Source organism: Rhinopithecus roxellana, chromosome 9 (assembly GCF_007565055.1).
Source record: "Rhinopithecus roxellana isolate Shanxi Qingling chromosome 9, ASM756505v1, whole genome shotgun sequence".
Taxonomy (NCBI): Eukaryota; Metazoa; Chordata; class Mammalia; order Primates; family Cercopithecidae; genus Rhinopithecus; species Rhinopithecus roxellana.
The window spans coordinates 62,335,480-62,357,632 of NC_044557.1; the positions used below are offsets into that span (position 1 = coordinate 62,335,480).

A 22,153-nucleotide genomic window follows, 5' to 3' on the forward strand; every position below is an offset into this window, starting at 1 on the left:
TGTCTATGCCTAATAATGGTTTAGTAATGCGATATAACTTCAATTATTTTTCTTTAATGATATTCTACTTAGAAATGTCACTAGTATTTTCAGGATTTATTTTAATCATTAATCTTTAACATACAGGATAGGAAATGAAAATAGCAATTCTATTGAATGCTAATCAGTAATTTGAAAAGATTTCCGGTGACTAAGTTAAAAACATCTTATTAATGTATTATATAATTTCTGTTACAGAACTACACATCCTTCAGTGAGTAGAGTGTGATTTTGAACACTGGGGAGGCGATTCAGTAAATAAGCAGAGGAAAAATATAACAGCAGGTAAGTAATGTATTTAAGGTTGTTTATCAAAGTGTCTGGCATATAGTAAGTGCCCCGAATAACAGGTGTTATTATTTTGAAATCCATTTGAATACACTTTCTTCTCCAGTGTTTATCAAATTAGCTCATACTTTGAACATGAAACTGTTTCTGCTAAAATAAGCTAAGTGTATTGTAAGTCTGTAGAAATGAGTCATCTAAGTTCATTACACCAAAGAAAAAACTTTATCAACTACAGGACAATATATACAATGATGCTAGCTTTTCAGCAAGATGAAACCCTGACTCACTAGCTTCAGTTACATTCACGATACTGTATTTGTTAAAGGATGGCGTGTGCAGAAAAGTACACTTACCTAGTTTTGGAAAGTTCCCAGCAACCAGGGTTAAAATAGGTTTCTTCTTAAACTCATTAAAATAACTAGAAAACTCTCTTTCCTAAGCATCATGATTAATCAAGGCTTAACTAGACTTGAAGATTTTTTTTTTTTTTTTTTTTTTTGAGACAAAGCCTTACTCTGTTGCCCAGGCTGGAGTGCAGTGGTGTGATCTTGGCTCACTGCAACCTCCGCCTTCCGGGTTCAAGCGATTCTCCTCCCTCAGCCTCCCAAGTAGCTGGGACTACAGGTGCCCACCACCACGCTCAGCTAATTTTTGTACTTTTAGTAGAGACGGGGTTTCACCATGTTGGCCAGGCTGGTCTCGAACTCTTGACCTCAGGTGATCCGCTGGCCTCAGCCTCCCAAAGTGCTGGGATTACAGGCATGAGCCACCAAGCCTGGCCTAGACTTGATTTCTTTTTTTTGAGACAGTCTTGTTCTGTCGCCCAGGCTGGAGTGCAGTGGCACGATCTTGGCTTACTGCAACCTTCTGCCTCCTGGGTTCAAGCGATTCCCCTGCCTCAGCCTCCTGAGTAGCTGGGATTACAGATGCGTGCCACCACACCCAGCTAATTTTTGTATTTTTAGTAGAGACGGGATTTCACCACATTAGTCAGGCTGGTCTCGAACTCCTGACCTAGGGATCTGCCCGCCTCGGCCTCCCAAAGTGCTGGGATTACAGGCAGGAGCCACTGAGACCAGCCAGATTTCTTTCATTGCTTGTGATTCTTCAAAACATATCTTAAATTCCTTTGACTGGTAGGGGCAAAGAGTAAGAATATAGGAAAAATTTTAAAGTAGGTCATCCTAAAATGTTTTGGAGCTTCCTAGGACTCTAAAATAAAACAATGCCCATTCCTGTTAATTCTCTTAAATATATGTATTTGTGTACATATACTTAAATAGACATAGATATAATAGGGTATAAAGTCTAACTGCAGAAAATTGCAATGTGATTGGAACATCTGACATATTAAGAGGAGGACTATTGAGACTGAATTAAGAGTGGTTAACAGGCCTCACTGAATTAATTTGCATACATTTTCTAATTTAGCAAACTGAAGAGAAATCATCTTCATAGGTTTCTTGTCCATGTCATGTAAGTGGTTTTGCCTGGATGACAGCAAATCAGTCATTTGATTCCATCAAATCAGGCAAGGTATCGAACAGGTTAGTAAAAAGAAAAATAATTAGGAAAAGAAAAAAGGGCAGGGTGTTTCAGTTGATCGACCCACACAACTGTCCCCAACAGACTCCAGTATAGATCTGCTGAAGCATATATTGTAAATTCAGTTCTTCATTTTTAAATAATCTTTATATGTTTCATACTTATCACTTTTTATAATCTTATAATTTGTATCCAATTATACAATCTATTATTTGTAAGGGCTCCACAGGGTAGAGACAAATGACACTTTGAGGCATTACCTAGGCTACAAATATCATTTTAAAAAAGGAATGGAAGCTTTCCAGAGACAATACACCTTCTGTGACAGACATTAGTGAACTCATCAGCTTTTCCTGTTCTCTCCCCTCCAGCTATGTGGTGATGCTACTCTTCCTGACTCCCTCGAAGTTAGGAGTGGCCATGTGACTAATTCTGAATACTGGGTTGTGGCCAACCAGACATGTGTCACTGCTGGCTGGAGCTAGTATGAAACTCTCCAGCTCCCCTTCTCCTTATTGTGGTGACCACAGATATCTCAGATGGTTGAGGCCCTGTCAGCGGGTCGCTGGGTGTGGATGACAGGAGCAGGGCGCCCTGCCAACCTGGGGTGGGCCTGGAGCAAGAGTGAGGAATAACCTGTATCATGTGAAGCCGCTGAAGGGTGAGGGTTGTCAGCACTGCATAATCTAGCCTGTCCTAACTAATATACGTCCCTTGCTTGGAAAACGTAGAGTCCAGGTCATGAGTTTTAACAAAGATACAGAAACGAAATGTGCTGGGTGGCACAGTGAAATTTATTTGTCTTTATGATTTACATATAATAATTAAACACACAAAAGAAAAAACACTGTCAAGATGGCCATATGTAGCTTAGGAAATGACTGGTCCCAATGCAATCATACAAATGTTCATTCGGCGTAAAAATGAATTTCTTTTTAATGGTTTTAATCTTTTTTTTTTTTTTTTTTTCAGTCCCCAAGGCTTGTACCACTCAGTACAAATGTTTTTGCTACTGGGTTATCATCAGGCACATGATGTTTACCAATTCCCAGGAAATGAATAAAATCAACAGAAACATCCTGTGACAATAGAGCACATTTTCATAGAAATGAAATTGATGAGCTTATTACAGTTTGAATCAGTTCAGCTATTAAATCTACACATAAAACATAAAACAATATTAACAAGTTACATTTATTTTTTTTAAAAAATATTTATCATATTTTTTTGTGCAAGGATTCCACTGATTTCTTTGGTTTTAAACACGATAGATCTATTTTACCTAAATATATATAGTTCTATTTGTACCAAACATCAAAAATCAAAAAATTAAACAAAATTTCAAAGGGTAAAAATGGAATTATTGCTTCGATATAAAAAAGGCCTAGCCCATTTGAGAACTATTGCCATTACTACTTTCCTATTGGAAAACTATCCTGGAAATCAAGGAATGTACCCCATAGCTCCCTGCAGAAAGTATAATTTGGTTGCACATTATCATCATATTAATATGACCCTACCTTCACCAAAGCTATCCTGATCTTGTCCTTAAAAAACAAAACAAAGCAAAATAGCATAAATAAATAAGTTTACCTAAGGGGATACAATAAATAGACTAGTATACTAGATAGGAATAAAGAATATTGTAACATAAAGCCCTTCAGTGCTGCACAATTAAACAATAGCTTTGGATTTTCAAGGTCTCTAAACGCAGCCTCCATTTCAAAACACAGTTTTATTGCTGATATGCAGCTGACAGAACAAGAGAATACATTTCTTTTGTTCTCCTCATCTGAGACTGAATGCACAGCAGATACAACTGTCAATTCTGCCTTTTGGGAATTTACCTGGGCATGTACCATTGTCAGTTTTTGACCTCTGACTAATTGTAGGGCAAAATCTTAGGATTAAAAATATACAAATATTCCTTCAATTCCTAGTGGTTTCTTGGTCTCCAGAATAGTTAAAAACAGAGAGGAAATTGGACTCAAAAGTTTTGCTGCCTTCTTTTTTTTGCATCCATCGCATCCAGAATGGGCTGTCTTTTCGCAGTGTATCTCTGACGAAGTTCTTCTATCTCCCGTTCCATCATAGGGTCCAGTGCTTTTAACCGCATCTGCAGTTCTTCTAAACTTAGATTTTTCAACTAGATATAGAAACAGACAAAGATATCAATATAGTGAAATTATCCACAACACATTAATGTCTAATGAGTTTTAACATAAATATTTCAGCAAATTCTTTACATCATCTTTGAAGTATGGTTCAACAGTTAAAACAGGAATTTCTTCCTTGAAGAACCCAGAGGTCATATCTTGCAAGAACCTCAAGTATTCTGCAATGAAACAATTGGATCATCTGCCTTTAGTAAAGGGCAAATGAGAAAAATATGCTGATGGAATTTGTAAAAAGGTACAAAGACAAATCCACCACTGCCAACAAACAGATTTTCAGAATACGTTCCAGGTGTATTCACTCTAACTTCTTACATCTTTGCCAGCTACTGAGTGCTACAATAATTATGAACACTTGCAGAGATCACCCAAGAACATGACAAGACTGAATAAAGGTTAAATTAACCATTCTATCCTCCATTTTACCAAATGCTTAATAAAGAAGATGACTGTGGTAGGTGGTGGGAAGTAAGGCTGAATAGGCCTGGTGGGGCCCCAAAAGTAGGAAGCCATGATCAATTCTGGAGTAGGACAGTTATGGAAGAGTAATCCAGATTTTGTTTCTCCTTCTCCTCCTTCTTCTTCTTCTTATTTATTTATTTTTTTGAGACCATGTTGCCCAGGCTAGCCTCAAGCTTCTGGGCTCAAGAGATCCTCCTCCCTCGACCTCCTCAGTAGCTGGGATGTGCCACTGCACCCAGCTAAGGCTTGGTTTTAAAATAAAACTTGCAACTTACTTTTTGTTTTAAAAAGATAACTGTCTTTGGTTATTTTATGAGTCAAGGAAGAAAAATACTCATTACTTATAGTCATCCAAAGTAGCATGTCCCAGCAGATCCTTTTACTTGCCATCCCTGGCCCTATCGTGACTTCTGCTTTCAAAAACCAAATTCACTCTTAGCTGAAAAAGACTCTGAGGATACTGAAAAGAATGAGTCACAGACTCTCTGAAGAAAATTCAAAAAAGGAGTTCCAAAAATATTTTGAGAAATGACAGTGTTATGGAGAAGAGTATGCAGGCTTCCATGATGATGACTTTGAAGGTGAACGCCACTCACTTCAGTACATAAGAAGTTCTGGTATGTATATTAATAATCAGCCCTGTTACTTTGTAGTCATATGTCATGAAAGAACCTAGCTTTTAATATTATGCTATAAAAGATACATTTATATATAATATGTATTATTATACACTTTCTTCATTGACTTTTAATTCAAGTAGTGATCATGCATCTGTTACATGCTCGGTGCTGTTCAAATTGCTGCGGGGATACAGAATAAGACAAACAGGGAAACTCCAAACTTTGAACTGTACACATCAGTAATGGCCACATTGAAAGGCCAATGTATACCACACAACCACATTTCCCAAGAAAGACACACCCAACTATGTCTACGTAGGATCCAATTCCACTTGTGTGTTCTTCAATATCATCTCTATTTCAGCCGATGTTAATCTTTCCCATTTCTAAATTTCTATGTAACACTCATAATTTAAACAACACAATTTAGTATTTGATTCTAAATCATGTACTATTTTATAATTGATTTTTATGCATGAGTTTCATGTCCCTAGATATTCCAAAACATATTTAGACTTCAGAGACTGTACATACACCAAGAAACTATCCTACTATACTGCAAATAACATGACATAAAGGTAGATAGATAAACACAAATAAGAATACATGACCCAAAGGAGTGGGTTACTCTAAGATTAGAAGAACTAACATATTATATAAAGCAAACAATTATCATTACTTCAATTCTGATTTAAGTTATTCCTGTAAATATCTTGTACTACTTTTACTGGGGCAAACTGCCAATAAGTTTATAAATATTGTATTGCAGTAATAGAATGAACTCAGAGAAAGAAGCTACTTAGAAGAAAAATTTTCTTCCTTTAACAGATTTTTATATTTTCAATACGTAAAATTTGTGAAAAACAGGTCTGTGATATTAGAGAACCATTATCTAACATTATTAAGGAATTAGGTGTTCATGTAAGTAAATTAATGAAATACCTAAATCTTAGTCCTTTAAGTGATAAAACTTTGTCTCAGTATCACATACACATACACACACATGCAAGCACACATGTGCACACACATATGTATGTACATATGCTCTTTTTTGGTTCTATATGACTTTTAGGATTTTTTCTAATTTTGTGAAAAATGATGTTGGTATTTTGATAGGAGAAGGACTGAATCTGTAGACTGCTTTGGGCAGTAAGGTCTTTTTCATAATATTGATTCTTCCAATCCATGAGCAGCAGATTTATTTCCATTTGTGTCATGTATGATTTCTTTCAACAGTGTTTTGTAGTTCTCCCTGTAGGGATCTTTTATCTTCTTGGCTAAGTATATTCCTAAGTAATTTATTATTATTAATTATTTTACAGCTATTGTAAAAGAGGTTGAGTTCTTGGTTTGAGTCTCAGCTTGATCACTGTTTGTGTACAGTAGTGCACTGATTTGTGCACACTGATTTTGTAACCTAAGACTTTACTGATATGGTGTGGCTGTGTCCCCACCCAAATCTCATCATGAATTATAATCCTCATAATCCCCATGTATCTAGGGAGACACCTGGTGGGAGGTGACTGGATCATGGGGGCAGTTTCCCCCATGCTGTTCTGGTGATAGTGAGTGAGTTCTCACAATATGTGATGGTTTTATAAGGGGCCCTTCCTTCTTCACTCTCACTCTGCTCACCCCTGCCACCACATGAGAAGGTCCAGGCTTGCTTCACATTCACCTTCACCTTCTACCATGATTGTAAATTTCCTGAGTCCTCCCCAGCCACATGGAACTGTGAGTCAATACACCTCTTTCCTTTATAAATTACCCAGTCTTGGGTGTTTCTTTATAGCAGTGTGAAAATGAACTAACACAGTTAACTGGCACTGAGGTAGTGGGGCACTGATATAAAGATACTTGGAAATGTGGAAGTGACTTTGGAACTGGGTAATGGGCAGAGGTTGGAATAGTTTGGAGGGCTCAAAAGAAGATAAGAAGATGTGGGAAAGTTTGGAACTTCCTAGACATTTGTTGAATGGTTTTGGCCAAAATGCTGTTAGTGATGTGGACAATGAAGCCCTGGCTGAAGTGATCTCAGATGAACATGAGAAGCTCATTGGGAACTGGAGCAAAGGTCACTCTTGCTATGCTTTAGCAAAGGGACTGGTGGCATTTTGCCGCCACCCTAGAGATCTGTGAAACTTTGAACTTGAAAGAGATGATAGGGTATCTGGTGGAATAAATTTCTAAGCAGCAAAGTGTTCAAGATGTGACATGGGTGCTCTTAAGAGCATTCAGTTTTATGGATTCACAAATAGATGGTTTGAAATTGGAACTTACATTTAAAAGGGAAGCAGAGCACAGAAGTTTGGAAAATTTGCAGCCTGATGATGTGATAGAAAAGAAAAACCCATTTTCTGGGGGAGAAATTCAAGCCTGCAGCAGAAATCTGCATAAGTAATGAGGAGCCGAGACAATGGGGAAAATGTCTCCAGGGCATGTCAGAGATCTTGCCAGCAGCCCCTTTCATCACAGGCCTGGAGGCCTAGAAGGAAAAATAGTTTGATGGGCCAGGCCCAGGGGCCCTGCTACTCTGTGCAGCCTTAAGACATGGCACCCTGCATCCCAGCCATTTCAGTTCCAGTCATGGCTAAAAGGGGCCAAGGTACAGTTCGGGCCATGGCTTCAGCTCATGCCTTGGTGGCTTCCATGTGGTGTTGGGCCTGCGAGTGCAGAGAAGTCAAGAACTGAGGTTTGGGAACCTCTGCCTAGACTTCAGAGGATGTAATGGAAATGCCTGGATGTCCAGTCAGAAGTTTGCTGCAGGAGTAGGGCCCTCATGGAGAACCTCTGGTAGGGCAGTGCAGAAGGGAAATGTGGGATTGGAGCCCTCATAAAGAGTCCCCACTGGGGTGCTCCCTAGTGGAGCTGTGAGAAGAGACCCACTCTCCTCCAGACCACAGAATGGTAGATCCATCCACAGCTTGCACCAGATGCCTGGAAAAGCTGCAGACACTCAACGTCAGTTTGTGAAAGCTGCTGAGAGGAGGGCTGTAACCTGCGAAACCACAGGGGTAGTGATGCCCAAGACCATGGGAGCCCACCTCTTGCATCAGTATGACCCAGATGTGAGACATGGAGTCAAAGGAAATCATTTTGGAACTTTAAAATTTAATGGCTACCCTGCTGGGTTTCAGATTTGCCTGGGGCCTGTAGCCCCTTTGTTTTGGCCAATTTCTCCCATTTGGAAAAAGAGCATTTATCCAATGCCTGTACCCCCACTGTATCTTGGACGTAACTAACTTGCTTTTGATTTTACAGGCTCCTAGGTGGAAGGGATTTGCCTTGTCTCAGATTAGACTTTGGACTTCGACTTTTGGGTTAATGCTGGAATGAGTTAACACACTGGGGGACTGTTGAAAAGGCATGATTGTATTTTGAAATGTGAGGACGAGATTTGGGAGGAACCAGGGACAGAATGATATGGTTTGGCTGTGTCCCCACCCAAATCTCATCTTGAAGTGTAATCTCCATAATCTTGGTTTATAATCCCCATGTGTCTACAGAGAGACCTGGTGGGAGGTGATTGGATCATGGGGGCAGTTTCCTCCATGCTGTTCTCATGATAGTGAGTTCCCACAAGACCTGATGGTTTTACAAGGGGCTCTTTCCCCTTTGCTCTCTGCTCTCTCCTGCCACCATGTGAGAAGGTCCAAGCTTGGTTCACCTTCACCATCCGCCATGATTATAAGTTTCCTGAGGCCTCCCCAGCCATGCAGAACTATGAAACAACTTGATTTTTAAAAACATATTGAGACTTGTTTTAGGCCTATCATATGGTTTATCTTGGAGAATGTTTCATGTTGGATGAGAAGAATGTATATTCTGCAATTCTTGGGTAGAATGCTCTGTAAATATTTGTTATGTCCATTTGTTCTAGAGTGCAGTTTAAGTCCTGTCTTCAATGACTTTCTGCCTCGATGATCTGTCTAGTGCTGCCAGTGGAGTGGTGAATTCCCCCACTACCACTGGGTTGCACCTATCTCTTTTCTTAGATTTAACAGCAATTGTTTTATGAATCTCAGAGCTCAAGAGTGAGATGCATATTTATTTAGGACAATATCTTCTTGTTGGATTGATCCTTTTATCATTATATAATGTCCTTCTTCATCTTTTTTTTTACTGTTGTTGCTTTAAATTCTGTTTTATCTGATACAAGAATAGCTACTCCTGGGGCGGAGCAAGATGGCCGAATAGGAACAGCTCCAGTCTCCAACTCCCAGCGCGAGCGACACAGAAGACCGGTGATTTCTGCATTTTCAACTGAGGTACTGGGGTCATCTCACTAGGGAGTGCCGGACAATCGGTGCTGGTCAGCTGCTGCAGCCTGACCAGCGAGAGCTGAAGCAGGGCGAGGCATCGCCTCACCTGGAAGCGCAAGGGGGAAGGGGATCCGTTTTCCTAGCCAGGGGAACTGAGACACACAACACCTGGAAAATCGGGTAACTCCCACCCCAATACTGCGCTGTAAGCATACAGGCACACCAGAATATATCCCACACCTGGCCGGGAGGGTCCCACGCCCAGGAAGCCTCCCTCACTGCTAACACAGCAGTCTGCCGCGATCCATCCGCAAGGCAGAAACGAGGCTGGGGGAGGGGCGCCCACCATTCCTGAGGCTTAAGTAGGTAAACAAAGCCGCTGGGAAGCTCGAACTGGGTGGAGCTCACAGCAGCTCAAGGAAGCCTGCCTGTCTCTGTAGTCTCCACCTCTGGGGACAGCGCACAGCTGAAGACCAACAGGGGAAGTAGCGGGAGCCGGTGCAGACGCGAACGACTCTGTCTGACAGCTTTGGGGAGAGCCGTGGATCTCCCAACGCGGAGGTTGAGATCTGAGAACGGACAGACTGCCTGCTCAGGTGTGTCCCTGACCCCTGAGTAGCCTAGCTGGGAGAAATCCCCCACTAGGGGCAGTCTGACACCCCACACCTCACAGGGTGGAGTACACCCCTGAGAGGAAACTTCCAAAGGAAGAATCAGACAGGTACACTCGCTGTTCAGCAATATTCTATCTTCGGCAACCTCTGCTGCTGATACCCAGGCAAACAGGGTCTGGAGTGGACCTCAAGCAATCTCCAACAGACCAACAGACAGTCCTTCTGACTGTCAGAAGGAAAACTATCAAACAGGAAGGACACCTATACCAAAACCCCATCAGTACGTCACCACCATCAAAGACCAGAGACAGATAAAACCACAAAGATGGGGAAGAAGCAGGGCAGAAAAGCTGGAAATTCAAAAAATAAGAGCGCATCTCCCCCTGCAAAGGAGCGCAGCCCATCGCCAGCAACGGATCAAAGCTGGTCAGAGAATGACTTGGACGAGAGGAGAGAAGAAGGCTTCAGTCCATCAAACTTATCAGAGCTAAAGGAGGAATTACGTACCCAGCGCAAAGAAACTAAAAATCTTGAAAAAAGAGTGGAAGAATTGACAGCTAGACTCATTAATGCAGAGAAGATCATAAACGAAATGACAGAGATGAAAACCATGACACGAGAAATACGTGACAAATGCACAAGCTTCAGTAACCGACTCGATCAACTGGAAGAAAGAGTATCAGCGATTGAGGATCAAATGAATGAAATGAAGCGAGAAGAGAAACCAAAAGAAAAAAGAAGAAAAAGAAATGAACAAAGCCTGCAAGAAGTATGGGATTATGTAAAAAGACCAAATCTATGTCTGATTGGGGTGTCTGAAAGTGAGGGGGAAAATGGAACCAAGTTGGAAAACACTCTTCAGGATATCATCCAGGAGAACTTCCCTAACCTAGTAGGGCAGGCCAACATTCAAATTCAGGAAATACAGAGAACTCCACAAAGATACTCCTCCAGAAGAGCAACTCCAAGACACATAATTGCCAGATTCACCAAAGTTGAAATGAAGGAAAAAATCTTAAGGGCAGCCAGAGAGAAAGGTCGGGTTACCCACAAAGGGAAGCCCATCAGACTAACAGCAGATCTCTCGGCAGAAACTCTCCAAGCCAGAAGAGAGTGGGGGCCAATATTCAACGTTCTTAAAGAAAAGAATTTTAAACCCAGAATTTCATATCCAGCCAAACTAAGTTTCATAAGTGAAGGAGAAATAAAACCCTTTACAGATAAGCAAATGCTTAGAGATTTTGTCACCACCAGGCCTGCCTTACAAGAGACCCTGAAGGAAGCCCTAAACATGGAAAGGAACAACCGGTACCAGCCATCGCAAAAACATGCCAAAATGTAAAGACCATCGAGGCTAGGAAGAAACTGCATCAACTAACGAGCAAAATAACCAGTTAATATCATAATGGCAGGATCAAGTTCACACATAACAATATTAACCTTAAATGTTAATGGACTAAATGCTCCAATTAAAAGACACAGACTGGCGAACTGGATAAAGAGTCAAGAGCCATCAGTCTGCTGTATTCAGGAGACCCATCTCACATGCAGAGACATACATAGGCTCAAAATAAAGGGATGGAGGAAGATCTACCAAGCAAATGGAGAACAAAAAAAAGCAGGGGTGGCAATCCTTGTCTCTGATAAAACAGACTTTAAACCATCAAAGATCAAAAGAGACAAAGAAGGCCATTACATAATGGTAAAGGGATCACTTCAACAGGAAGAGCTAACTATCCTCAATATATATGCACCCAATACAGGAGCACCCAGATTCATAAAGCAAGTCCTTAGGGACTTACAAAGAGACTTAGACTCCCATACAATAATAATGGGAGACTTCAACACTCCGCTGTCAACATTAGACAGATCAACGAGACAGAAAGTTAACAAGGATATCCAGGAATTGAACTCATCTCTGCACCAAGCGGACCTAATAGACATCTATAGAACTCTCCACCCCAAATCAACAGAATATACATTCTTCTCAGCACCACATCGCACTTATTCCAAAATTGACCACATAATTGGAAGTAAAGCACTCCTCAGCAAATGTAAAAGAACAGAAATTATAACAAACTGTCTCTCAGACCACAGTGCAATCAAACTAGAACTCAGGACCAAGAAACTCAATCAAAACCGCTCAACTACATGGAAACTGAACAACCTGCTCCTGAATGACTACTGGGTACATAACGAAATGAAAGCGGAAATAAAGATGTTCTTTGAAACCAATGAGAACAAAGATACAACATACCAGAATCTCTGGGACACATTTAAAGCAGTGTGTAGAGGGAAATTTATAGCACTAAATGCCCACAAGAGAAAGCAGGAAAGATCTAAAATTGACACTCTAACATCACAATTAAAAGAACTAGAGAGGCAAGAGCAAACACATTCAAAAGCTAGCAGAAGGCAAGAAATAACTAAGATCAGAGCCGAACTGAAGGAGATAGAGACACAAAAAACCCTCCAAAAAATCAATGAATCCAGGAGTTGGTTTTTTGAAAAGATCAACAAAATTGACAGACCGCTAGCAAGGCTAATAAAGAAGAAAAGAGAGAGGAATCAAATAGATGCAATAAAAAATGATAAAGGGGATATCACCACTGACCCCACAGAAATACAAACTACCATCAGAGAATACTATAAATGCCTCTACGCAAATTAACTAGAAAATCTAGAAGAAATGGATAATTTCCTGGACACTTACACTCTCCCAAGGCTAAACCAGGAAGAAGTTGAATCCCTGAATAGACCAATAGCAGGCTCTGAAATTGAGGCAACAATTAATAGCCTACCCACCAAAAAAAGTCCAGGACCAGATGGATTCACAGCTGAATTCTACCAGAGGTACAAGGAGGAGCTGGTACCATTCCTTCTGAAACTATTCCAATCAATAGAAAAAGAGGGAATCCTCCCTAACTCATTTTATGAGGCCAACATCATCCTGATACCAAAGCCTGGCAGAGACACAACAAAAAAAGAGAATTTTAGACCAATATCCCTGATGAACATTGATGCAAAAATTCTCAATAAAATACTGGCAAACCGGATGCAGCAGCACATCAAAAAGCTTATCCACCATGATCAAGTGGGCTTCATCCCTGGGATGCAAGGCTGGTTCAACATTCGCAAATCAATAAACGTAATCCAGCATATAAACAGAACCAAAGACAAGAACCACATGATTGTCTCAATAGATGCAGAAAAGGCTTTTGACAAAATTCAACAGCCCTTCATGCTAAAAACGCTCAATAAATTCGGTATTGATGGAACGTATCTCAAAATAATAAGAGCCATTTATGACAAACCCACAGCTAATATCATACTGAATGGGCAAAAACTGGAAAAATTCCCTTTGAAAACTGGCACAAGACAGGGATGCCCTCTCTCACCACTCCTATTCAACATAGTGTTGGAAGTTCTGGCTAGGGCAATCAGGCAAGAGAAAGAAATCAAGGGTATCCAGTTAGGAAAAGAAGAAGTCAAATTGTCCCTGTTTGCAGATGACATGATTGTATATTTAGAAAACCCCATCGTCTCAGCCCAAAATCTCCTTAAGCTGATAAGCAACTTCAGCAAAGTCTCAGGATACAAAACTAATGTGCAAAAATCACAAGCATTCTTATACACCAGTAACAGACAAGCAGAGAGCCAAATCAGGAATGAACTTCCATTCACAATTGCTTCAAAGAGAATAAAATACCTAGGAATCCAACTTACAAGGGATGTAAAGGACCTCTTCAAGGAGAACTACAAACCACTGCTCAGTGAAATCAAAGAGGACACAAACAAATGGAAGAACATACCATGCTCATGGATAGGAAGAATCAATATCGTGAAAATGGCCATACTCCCCAAGGTTATTTATAGATTCAATGCCATCCCCATCAAACTACCAATGAGTTTCTTCACAGAATTGGAAAAAACTGCTTTAAAGTTCATATGGAACCAAAAAAGAGCCCGCATTGCCAAGACAATCCTAAGTCAAAAGGACAAAGCTGGAGGCGTCACGCTACCTGACTTCAAACTATACTACAAGGCTACAGTAACCAAAACAGCATGGTACTGGTACCAAAACAGAGCTATAGACCAATGGAACAGAACAGAGTCCTCAGAAATAATACCGCACATCTACAGCCATCTGATCTTTGACAAACCTGAGAGAAACAAGAAATGGGGAAAGGATTCCCTATTTAATAAATGGTGCTGGGAAAATTGGCTAGCCATAAGTAGAAAGCTGAAACTGGATCCTTTCCTTACCCCTTATACGAAGATTAATTCAAGATGGATTAGAGACTTAAATGTTAGACCTAATACCATAAAAACCCTAGAAGAAAATCTAGGTAGTACCATTCAGGACATAGGCATGGGCAAGGACTTCATGTCTAAAACACCAAAAGCAATGGCAGAAAAAGCAAAAATTGACAAATGGGATCTAATTAAACTAAAGAGCTTTTGCACAGCAAAAGAAACTACCATCAGAGTGAATAGGCAACCTACAGAATGGGAGAAAATTTTTGCAACCTACTCATCTGACAAAGGGCTAATATCCAGAATCTACAAAGAACTCAAACAAATATACGAGAAAAAAAGAAACAACCCCATCAAAAAGTGGGGAAAGGATATGAACAGACATTTCTCAAAAGAAGATATTCATACAGCCAACAGACACATGAAAAAATGCTCATCGTCACTCGCCATCAGAGAAATGCAAATCAAAACCACAATGAGATACCATCTCACACCAGTTAGAATGGCAATCATTAAGAAGTCAGGAAACAACAGGTGTTGGAGAGGATGTGGAGAAATAGGAACACTTTTACACTGTTGGTGGGATTGTAAACTAGTTCAACCATTATGGAAAACAGTATGGCAATTCCTCAAGGATCTAGAACTAGATGTACCATATGACCCAGCCATCCCACTACTGGGTATATACCCAAAGGATTATAAATTATTCTACTACAAAGACACATGCACACGTATGTTTATTGCGGCACTATTCACAATAGCAAAGACTTGGAATCAACCCAAATGTCCATCTGTGACAGACTGGATTAAGAAAATGTGGCACATATACACCATGGAATACTATGCAGCCATAAAAAAGGATGAGTTTGCGTCCTTTGTAGGGACATGGATGCAGCTGGAAACCATCATTCTTAGCAAACTATCACAAGAAGAGAAAACCAAACACCGCATGTTCTCACTCATAGGTGGGAACTGAACAATGAGATCACTTGGACTCGGGAAGGGGAACATCACGCACTGGGGCCTATCATGGGGAGGGGGGAGGGGGGAGGAGGGAGGGATTGCATTGGGGAGTTATACATGATATAAATGATGAATTGATGGGTGCTGACGAGTTGATGGGTGCAGCACACCAACATGGCATAAGTATACATATGTAACAAACCTGCACGTTATGCACATGTACCCTAGAACTTAAAGTATAAAAAAAAAAAAAAAAAAAAGATTAGCTACTCCTGCTCACTTTTAGCTTCCATTTGCATAGAATATCTTTTTCCACCCCTTTGAGTCTATACAAATCCTTATGTGTTAGGTAAGTCTCTTAAAGACAGCAGATATGTGGTTTGTAATTTTTTATCAATTCTGCCAACCTGTATCTTTTAAGTGGAGCATTTAGATCATTTACATTCAACATTAATATTGAAATGTGAGTTACTGTTCCAGTCATCACGTTGGTTGTTTTCCAGATACTCTGTTTTCTTCGTTGTGTTATTGTTTTACAGGCCTTGTGAGTTTTATGCTTTCAAGAAGTTCTATTCTGGTGCATTATCTACCTTTTGTTTCATGATTTAGAACCCCTTTTAGCATTTCTTGTAGGGATGCTCTGGTAGTGACAAATTCTCTCAGCATTTGCTTGTCTGAAAAAGAATTTATTTCTCCTTCATTTATGAAACAGTTTTGCTCAATACAAAATTCTTAGTTAACAGTTTTCTGTTTAAGGAGGTTAAAAATAGGACCCCAGTCCCTTCTGGCTTGTAAGGTTTGTGCTGAGAAGTCTGCTGTTAGTCTGATAGGTTTTCCTTTACAGGTTACCTAACGCTTTTGTCTCACTGCTCTTGGTGATGTCCTTTTTGCAAAGAATCTCCTAGAAGTTCTTTTTTAATTAAAAAACTTTTTCTGTGGGTGCACAGTAGGTACATATGGGGTACCTGAAATGTTTTGATACTGACATGCAATGTGAAAGAAGCACATCATTGAGAATGGGGTATCCATCTCCTCAAGCATTTATCCTTCGAATACAATCTAGTAACACTCTTCAAATTATTTTAAAATGTACAATTAGTTATTATTAACTATAGTAACCCTGTTGTGCTATCAAATAGTAGGTCTTATTCATTCATTCTTTCTTTTTTTTTTTTTTGACAGAGTCTTACTCTGTCATGCAAACTGGAGTGCAGTGGTATGATCCTGGCTCATGCAACCTCTGCCTCCTGGGTTCAAGCAATTCTTGTGCCTCAGCCTCCCAAGCAGCTGGGATTATGGGCATGTGCCACCACATCTGGCTAACTTTTATATTTTTAGTAGAGATGGGGTTGTACCATGTTGCCCAGACTGGTCTCAAACTCCTGACCTCACGTGATCTGCCTGCCTCGGCCTTCTATTTTTTTTTAATACTCATTAACCATCCTTACCTCCCCGTCACTGCCTTCCTTGCCCCACCACCCAACTACCCTTCCTAGCCTCTGGTAACCATTCTTCTACTCTCTATGTCCATGAGTTCAATTGTTTTGATTTTTAGATTAAAACACTTAATAAATGAGAACATGCAATGTTTGTCTATGCCTGGTTTATTTCACTTAACATAGTGATCATCAGTTCCACCTAAGTTGTTGCAAATGACTGGATCTCATTATTATGACTGAATAGTACTCCAATGTGTATATGTACCACATTTTCTTTATCCATTCATATTTTGATGGACACTTAGGTTGCTTCCAAATTTTAGCTATTATAAATAGTGCTGCAACAAACACAGGATGCAGTTCTCTCTTTGATATACTGATTTCTTTTCTTTTGGATACACACCTAGCAGTGGAATTGCTGGATCATATAGTTCCTAGGAGTTCTTTGAGCTTCTTATATTTGAATATCTACATCTCTAGCAAGGCCAGGGAAGTTTTCCTCAATTATTTCCTCAAGTAAGTTTTCCAGACTTTTTGCTTTCTCTTCTCCCTCAGGAACACCAATGATTCTTAGGTTTGGCCATTTTACATAATCCCATATTTCTTGGATACTTTGTTCATTTCTTTTCTTTTTTCTTTATTTTTGTCTGATTGGGTTAATTTGAAAGCCTTGTCTTTGAGCTCTGAAATTCTTTCTTCTACTTTGCCTATTGTTAAAACTTTCCACTGCATTTTGTAATTCTTTAAATGTGTCTTTTGACTCTGGAAGTTCTGATTAGTTTTTCTTTAAAATATCTATATCTCTTTAGAAAAATTTTCATTCACATCCTGAATAGTTTTTCAAACTTCTTTATGTTGTTTTTCACCTTTCTCTTGTTATCTCCTTTGGTAGCTTAATAATCCACCTTTGAATTGTTCATAAAAAGGTATTTCAAAGATTTCATCTTGGTTTAGATCAATTACTGGACAGCTAGTGTGATCTTTTCAGGGGTGTTATAGAACCCTGCTTTGTCATATTGCCAGAATTGTTTTTCTGGTTCATTCTAATTTGGGTAGAAATATATAGAATGCTTCACAAATGTGCATGTGAGCCTTGCACAGGGGCCATGCTAATCTTCAGTTTTTCATTCCAATTTTAGTACATGTGCTGCTGAAGTGAACACTGTCAATTTTTTTGAACAGAAAATCTTTTTAAAGTGTTCCACAGAATATACTGCCTTCTTTCTAAGCAGAGGACATAAGGAGACGGTCTTTCCTTGATAGTGAGTTATCACTACTTTTATTAATAATCTGTGTTACATATTAAATTTCTCACTCCTTTTTTGGCTTTTCTGTCAGCTCCTCTTCATGGCCATCATTGAACATATACCCTTCCTATCTCTATAGCAAGTATGTTCATCTACTGGGAACCAGAAAAGCAATTAAACAACCTCATAAGGCATTACCCCAAATAAGAATAGGTTGTGAGTGAAATCCTGAAGCTGTCTGAGGAAAGACAGAGCATGGCCTTAGTGCTGAAGCTCATTAAACCTGTTTCTAGTTTTGTATTTATTTTACAACTATCTGATTTCAGTTTTGTGGTTGTATAAGGTTGAGTTTACAGGAAATCTGACTTCTGCATAAGCTACATATATAGCTAGGTCTTCAGGTGGGCTGTCAGAGAACTTCAAAGTACTCACTGACATATTTATTGAGATTTTTCTACAGACCAAGCATAGTAGGTTCAGAGATGAGTAAAACACTCTACCTCCCACAATGAGATTGCAATCTAGCTAGCAAGACAGGCCCATACACAGCTAACTCACTGAAGGATGAGTAAGATGATAAAATGGGAAACAGGATAGAGAAGGAAAACAGCATGAGTAAAAACATATATGGTACACGACTGTCTGGCATCTTTAGAGATATCTAGCAGACTGCTGGGATTAGAGAAGGATTCATGCAGGAAGATGAATAGAAGATGAGTCAGGAAAAAGAGAGCAAGGCCAGGTTGCTGTGGGCCTTATGTGTGTTGCTGCAAACTTCTGTGACAAGAAAGAAATGCTAAGTCATTTTGAGCATAAATGGTGATGTGATCACATATGAACTTTAGAAAAATATCTCCAGTAGCAGGTATAGGAAATGGATTACCATGGGAGAAAAAAATGGAGGCAAGAAGATCCATTAGTAGGTTACCACAACAATCTAGTGAGAAGGTTAGGCTTGGACCAAGACAATGGAAGTGGAGATTAAGAAGAGAAGGATTTGAGATCTTTGAAAGTAGAATTGGTAGGGTTGTTTTTGTTGAGTGACTGATTATAAAGGGTCAGAAAATAGGAAGGGTTAAGGATGATTCTGACTTCAAGCTTCGGTAATGGGGTAGAGATTGATACTATTAATAAGGTAGGGCAGTTAATGAAATTAATGTTAGTACTGGTGAGTTTGAGCTATGAACAAGGCACCAAGGTGGAGACATCAGATATGGATTGTAATTCAGGGTTTGGAGGTGAGGAGAGAGATCCAAGCAAAAGATACAGACTTAGGGAAGTATCAGCATTTAAGCTGTAACTGAAACCCTTGATGAGGAGTAGGTTATCCAGGGAAAGAAGGTTTTCTCCCTGATCTTACTATCTTTCAGATAGTGTCCAACAGAAAATAACACTCACACTAAGCATTTGTGGTCAGAGACTCTTCTCATTTTGTTAATAGAACAGTAATATCAGTAGGTTTCTAAGTAGCTCTAAATTATGGTGTCATATAGACAAAAAAAAGGTGAGGTTGTGTGGCAAAAATTTTCACTTTTTAGATAGTAGGCATGATTTATAGACAAACTTCTGGCTTTGATTAAGCCCTAATAACACGTATTTAACACTTGGTGTTTCTCTAGCTATCAAGCCTCCCACAGGCATGAAAATGCTTTTGGAAAGAAAATGTGACAGAAGCGGCCTTTTCAATCTCTCGAAAAACAGTGCTGCAACTGCTCAATGCCTTAGTAGTAAAAAGATTCACAAACCAGCTAAAGAGACTCACAGTGATTTAAATGACCCTGTACTATCATAGTTTTTATCCTTTCATTTTATTTTATTTTTGCAGTTGCAAGATCTAATAGAGTGAAATAGAGTGAAAACAGAGCTCCCATACAAAGGGAGGGGACCCAAAGGGGGTTGCCATTGCTGGCTTGAATGCCTGGGTTTATATCCCGATCATTGTCCCTCCTGTTGTGCTCTCAGGCAATAGATGATTGGCTATTTCTTTACCTTCTGTTTTTGCCTAATTAGCATTTTAGTGAGCTCTCTTTACCATCTGATTGGTTGAGTGTGATCTAAGTTGCAAGGCCCATGTTTAAAAGTGGAAGCGGTCACCTTCCCAGCTAGGCTTAGGGATTCTTAGTCGGCCTAGGAAATCCAGCTAGTCCTGTCTCTCAGTGCCCCCTCTCAACAGGAAAACCTAAGTGCTGTTGGGGAGGCTGGCTGACGACCACTCTAACTGCTTCCTGCTGAATTGGGGTGAGATTTTATCCTGTTAAAATGCGAATCCAAATTAAAAGTTTTTTGAGCTAATAAGGATATTAGAAGAAAAAGTTGAACTTCCTAATATCAGTATATTTTGACAAAAGTTTCCTTCATTAAAATCAGGTTTCCTGAAAATCTTTATGAAAAGGAAGGAAAATCACCTCAGAATTATGTTTATGGATCAGAGTTTGTGGTAAATCTGTTACTTTTTTTTTATATATAGGAAAGAAATGTCACTTGCCATCTTTCTATAATACTTAAAACACAAAGTAGCTGTATTACCACAGCTATACACTGGTTTACTAGTTCCAAAATCAATTCAGTGTTGGAGTAACAAATCTGATTCATGCTTCTCAGAGTTTATAATGGGGTCAGTCAACTCAGTAAACGTAATAATTTTAAAATATTCATACATTGTAAGTTTTACTATACATTTACCGAACAAATGTATAAAAAGGAATAACTGATCTGGAAATGGCTTTAGTGTGTTTAAGGCTAGTTCTCTTTAATAAAATTCAGTTTTTAGGTTAATAATAAAATAGAACCAGGGTGGGGCAAGATGGCCGAATAGGAACAGCTCCAGTCTCCAGCTCCGAGCGCGAGCGACACAGGAGACAGGTGATTTCTGCATTTTCAACTGAGGTACTGGGTTCATCTCACTAGGGAGTGCCGGACAATCGGTGCTGGTCAGCTGTTGCAGCCCGACCAGCGGGAGCTGAAGCAGGGCGAGGCATCGCCTCACCTGGGAAGCGCAAGGGGGAAGGGAATCCCTTTTCCTAGCCAGTGGAACTGAGACACACAACACCTGGAAAATCGGGTAACTCCCACCCCAATACTGTGCTTTACCAAGGGTCTTAGCAAACGGGCACACCAGGAGATTATAGCCCACACATGGCTGGGAGGGTCCCACGCCCACGAAGCCTCCCTCATTGCTAGCACAGCAGTTTGTGATCTAACGGCAAGGCAGCAGCAAGGCTGGGGGACGGGCGCCTGCCATTGCTGAGGCTTAAGTAGGTAAACAAAGCTGCTGGGAAGCTCGAACTGGGTGGAGCTCACAGCAGCTCAAGCAGGCCTGCCTGTCTCTGTAGACTCCACCTCAGGGGACAGAGCACAGCTAAACAACAACAACAACAACAACAACAACAACAACAACAACAAGCAACAGAAACCTCTGCAGACGCAAACGACTCTGTCTGACAGCTTTGAAGAGAGCAGTGGATCTCCCAACATGGAGGTTGAGATCTGAGAACGGACAGACTGCCTGCTCAAGTGGGTCCCTGATCCCTGAGTAGCCTAACTGGGAGACATCCCCCACTAGGGGTAGACCGACACCCCACACCTCACATGGTGGAGTACACCCCTGAGAGGAAGCTTCCAAAGAAAGAATCAGACAGGTACACTTGCTGTTCAGCAATATTCTATCTTCTGCAACCTCTGCTGCTGATACACAGGCAAACAGGGTCTGGAGTGGACCTCAAGCAATCTCCAACAGACCTACAGCTGAGGGTCCTGACTGTTAGAAGGAAAACTAACAAACAGGAAGGACATCCACACCAAAACCCCATCAGTATGTCACCATCATCAAAGACCAGAGGCAGAAAAAACCACAAAGACAGGGGAAAAGCAGGGCAGAAAAGCTGGAAACTCAAAAAATAAGAGCGCATCTCCCCCTCCAAAGGAACGCAGCTCATCGGCAGCAATGGATAAAAGCTGGACGGAGAATGACTTTGACGAGATGAGAGAAGAAGGCTTCAGTCCATCAAACTTCTCAGAGCTAAAGGAGGAATTACGTACCCAGCGCAAAGAAACTAAAAATCTTGAAAAAAGAGTGGAAGAATTGATAACTAGAATAATCAATGCAGAGAAGGCCATAAACGAACTGACAGAGATGAAAACCATGACATGAGAAATACGTGACAAATGCACAAGCTTCAGTAACCGACTCGATCAACTGGAAGAAAGAGTATCAGCGACTGAGGATCAAATGAATGAAATGAAG

The 22,153-nt window shown here is 40.2% G+C and overlaps 1 protein-coding gene and 1 non-coding gene across 2 annotated transcripts in view; both read right to left on the reverse strand.

Annotated features, from left to right (window-relative positions):
- Positions 1-2,645: 2,645 nt before the first annotated feature.
- Positions 2,646-22,153, reverse strand: part of STK3 (serine/threonine kinase 3) — a 352,058-nt gene continuing 332,550 nt past the window's right edge. The window contains exon 11 of the mRNA XM_010385616.2: positions 2,646-4,018. Within this exon, the coding sequence (XP_010383918.1) occupies positions 3,860-4,018 (159 nt within the window). The 3' untranslated portion in view covers positions 2,646-3,859. The remainder of the gene's footprint in view (positions 4,019-22,153) is intronic.
- LOC115899753 lies at positions 17,720-17,826 on the reverse strand. The gene has a single exon (XR_004059364.1). It is a non-coding gene; the product is annotated as a U6 spliceosomal RNA (small nuclear RNA).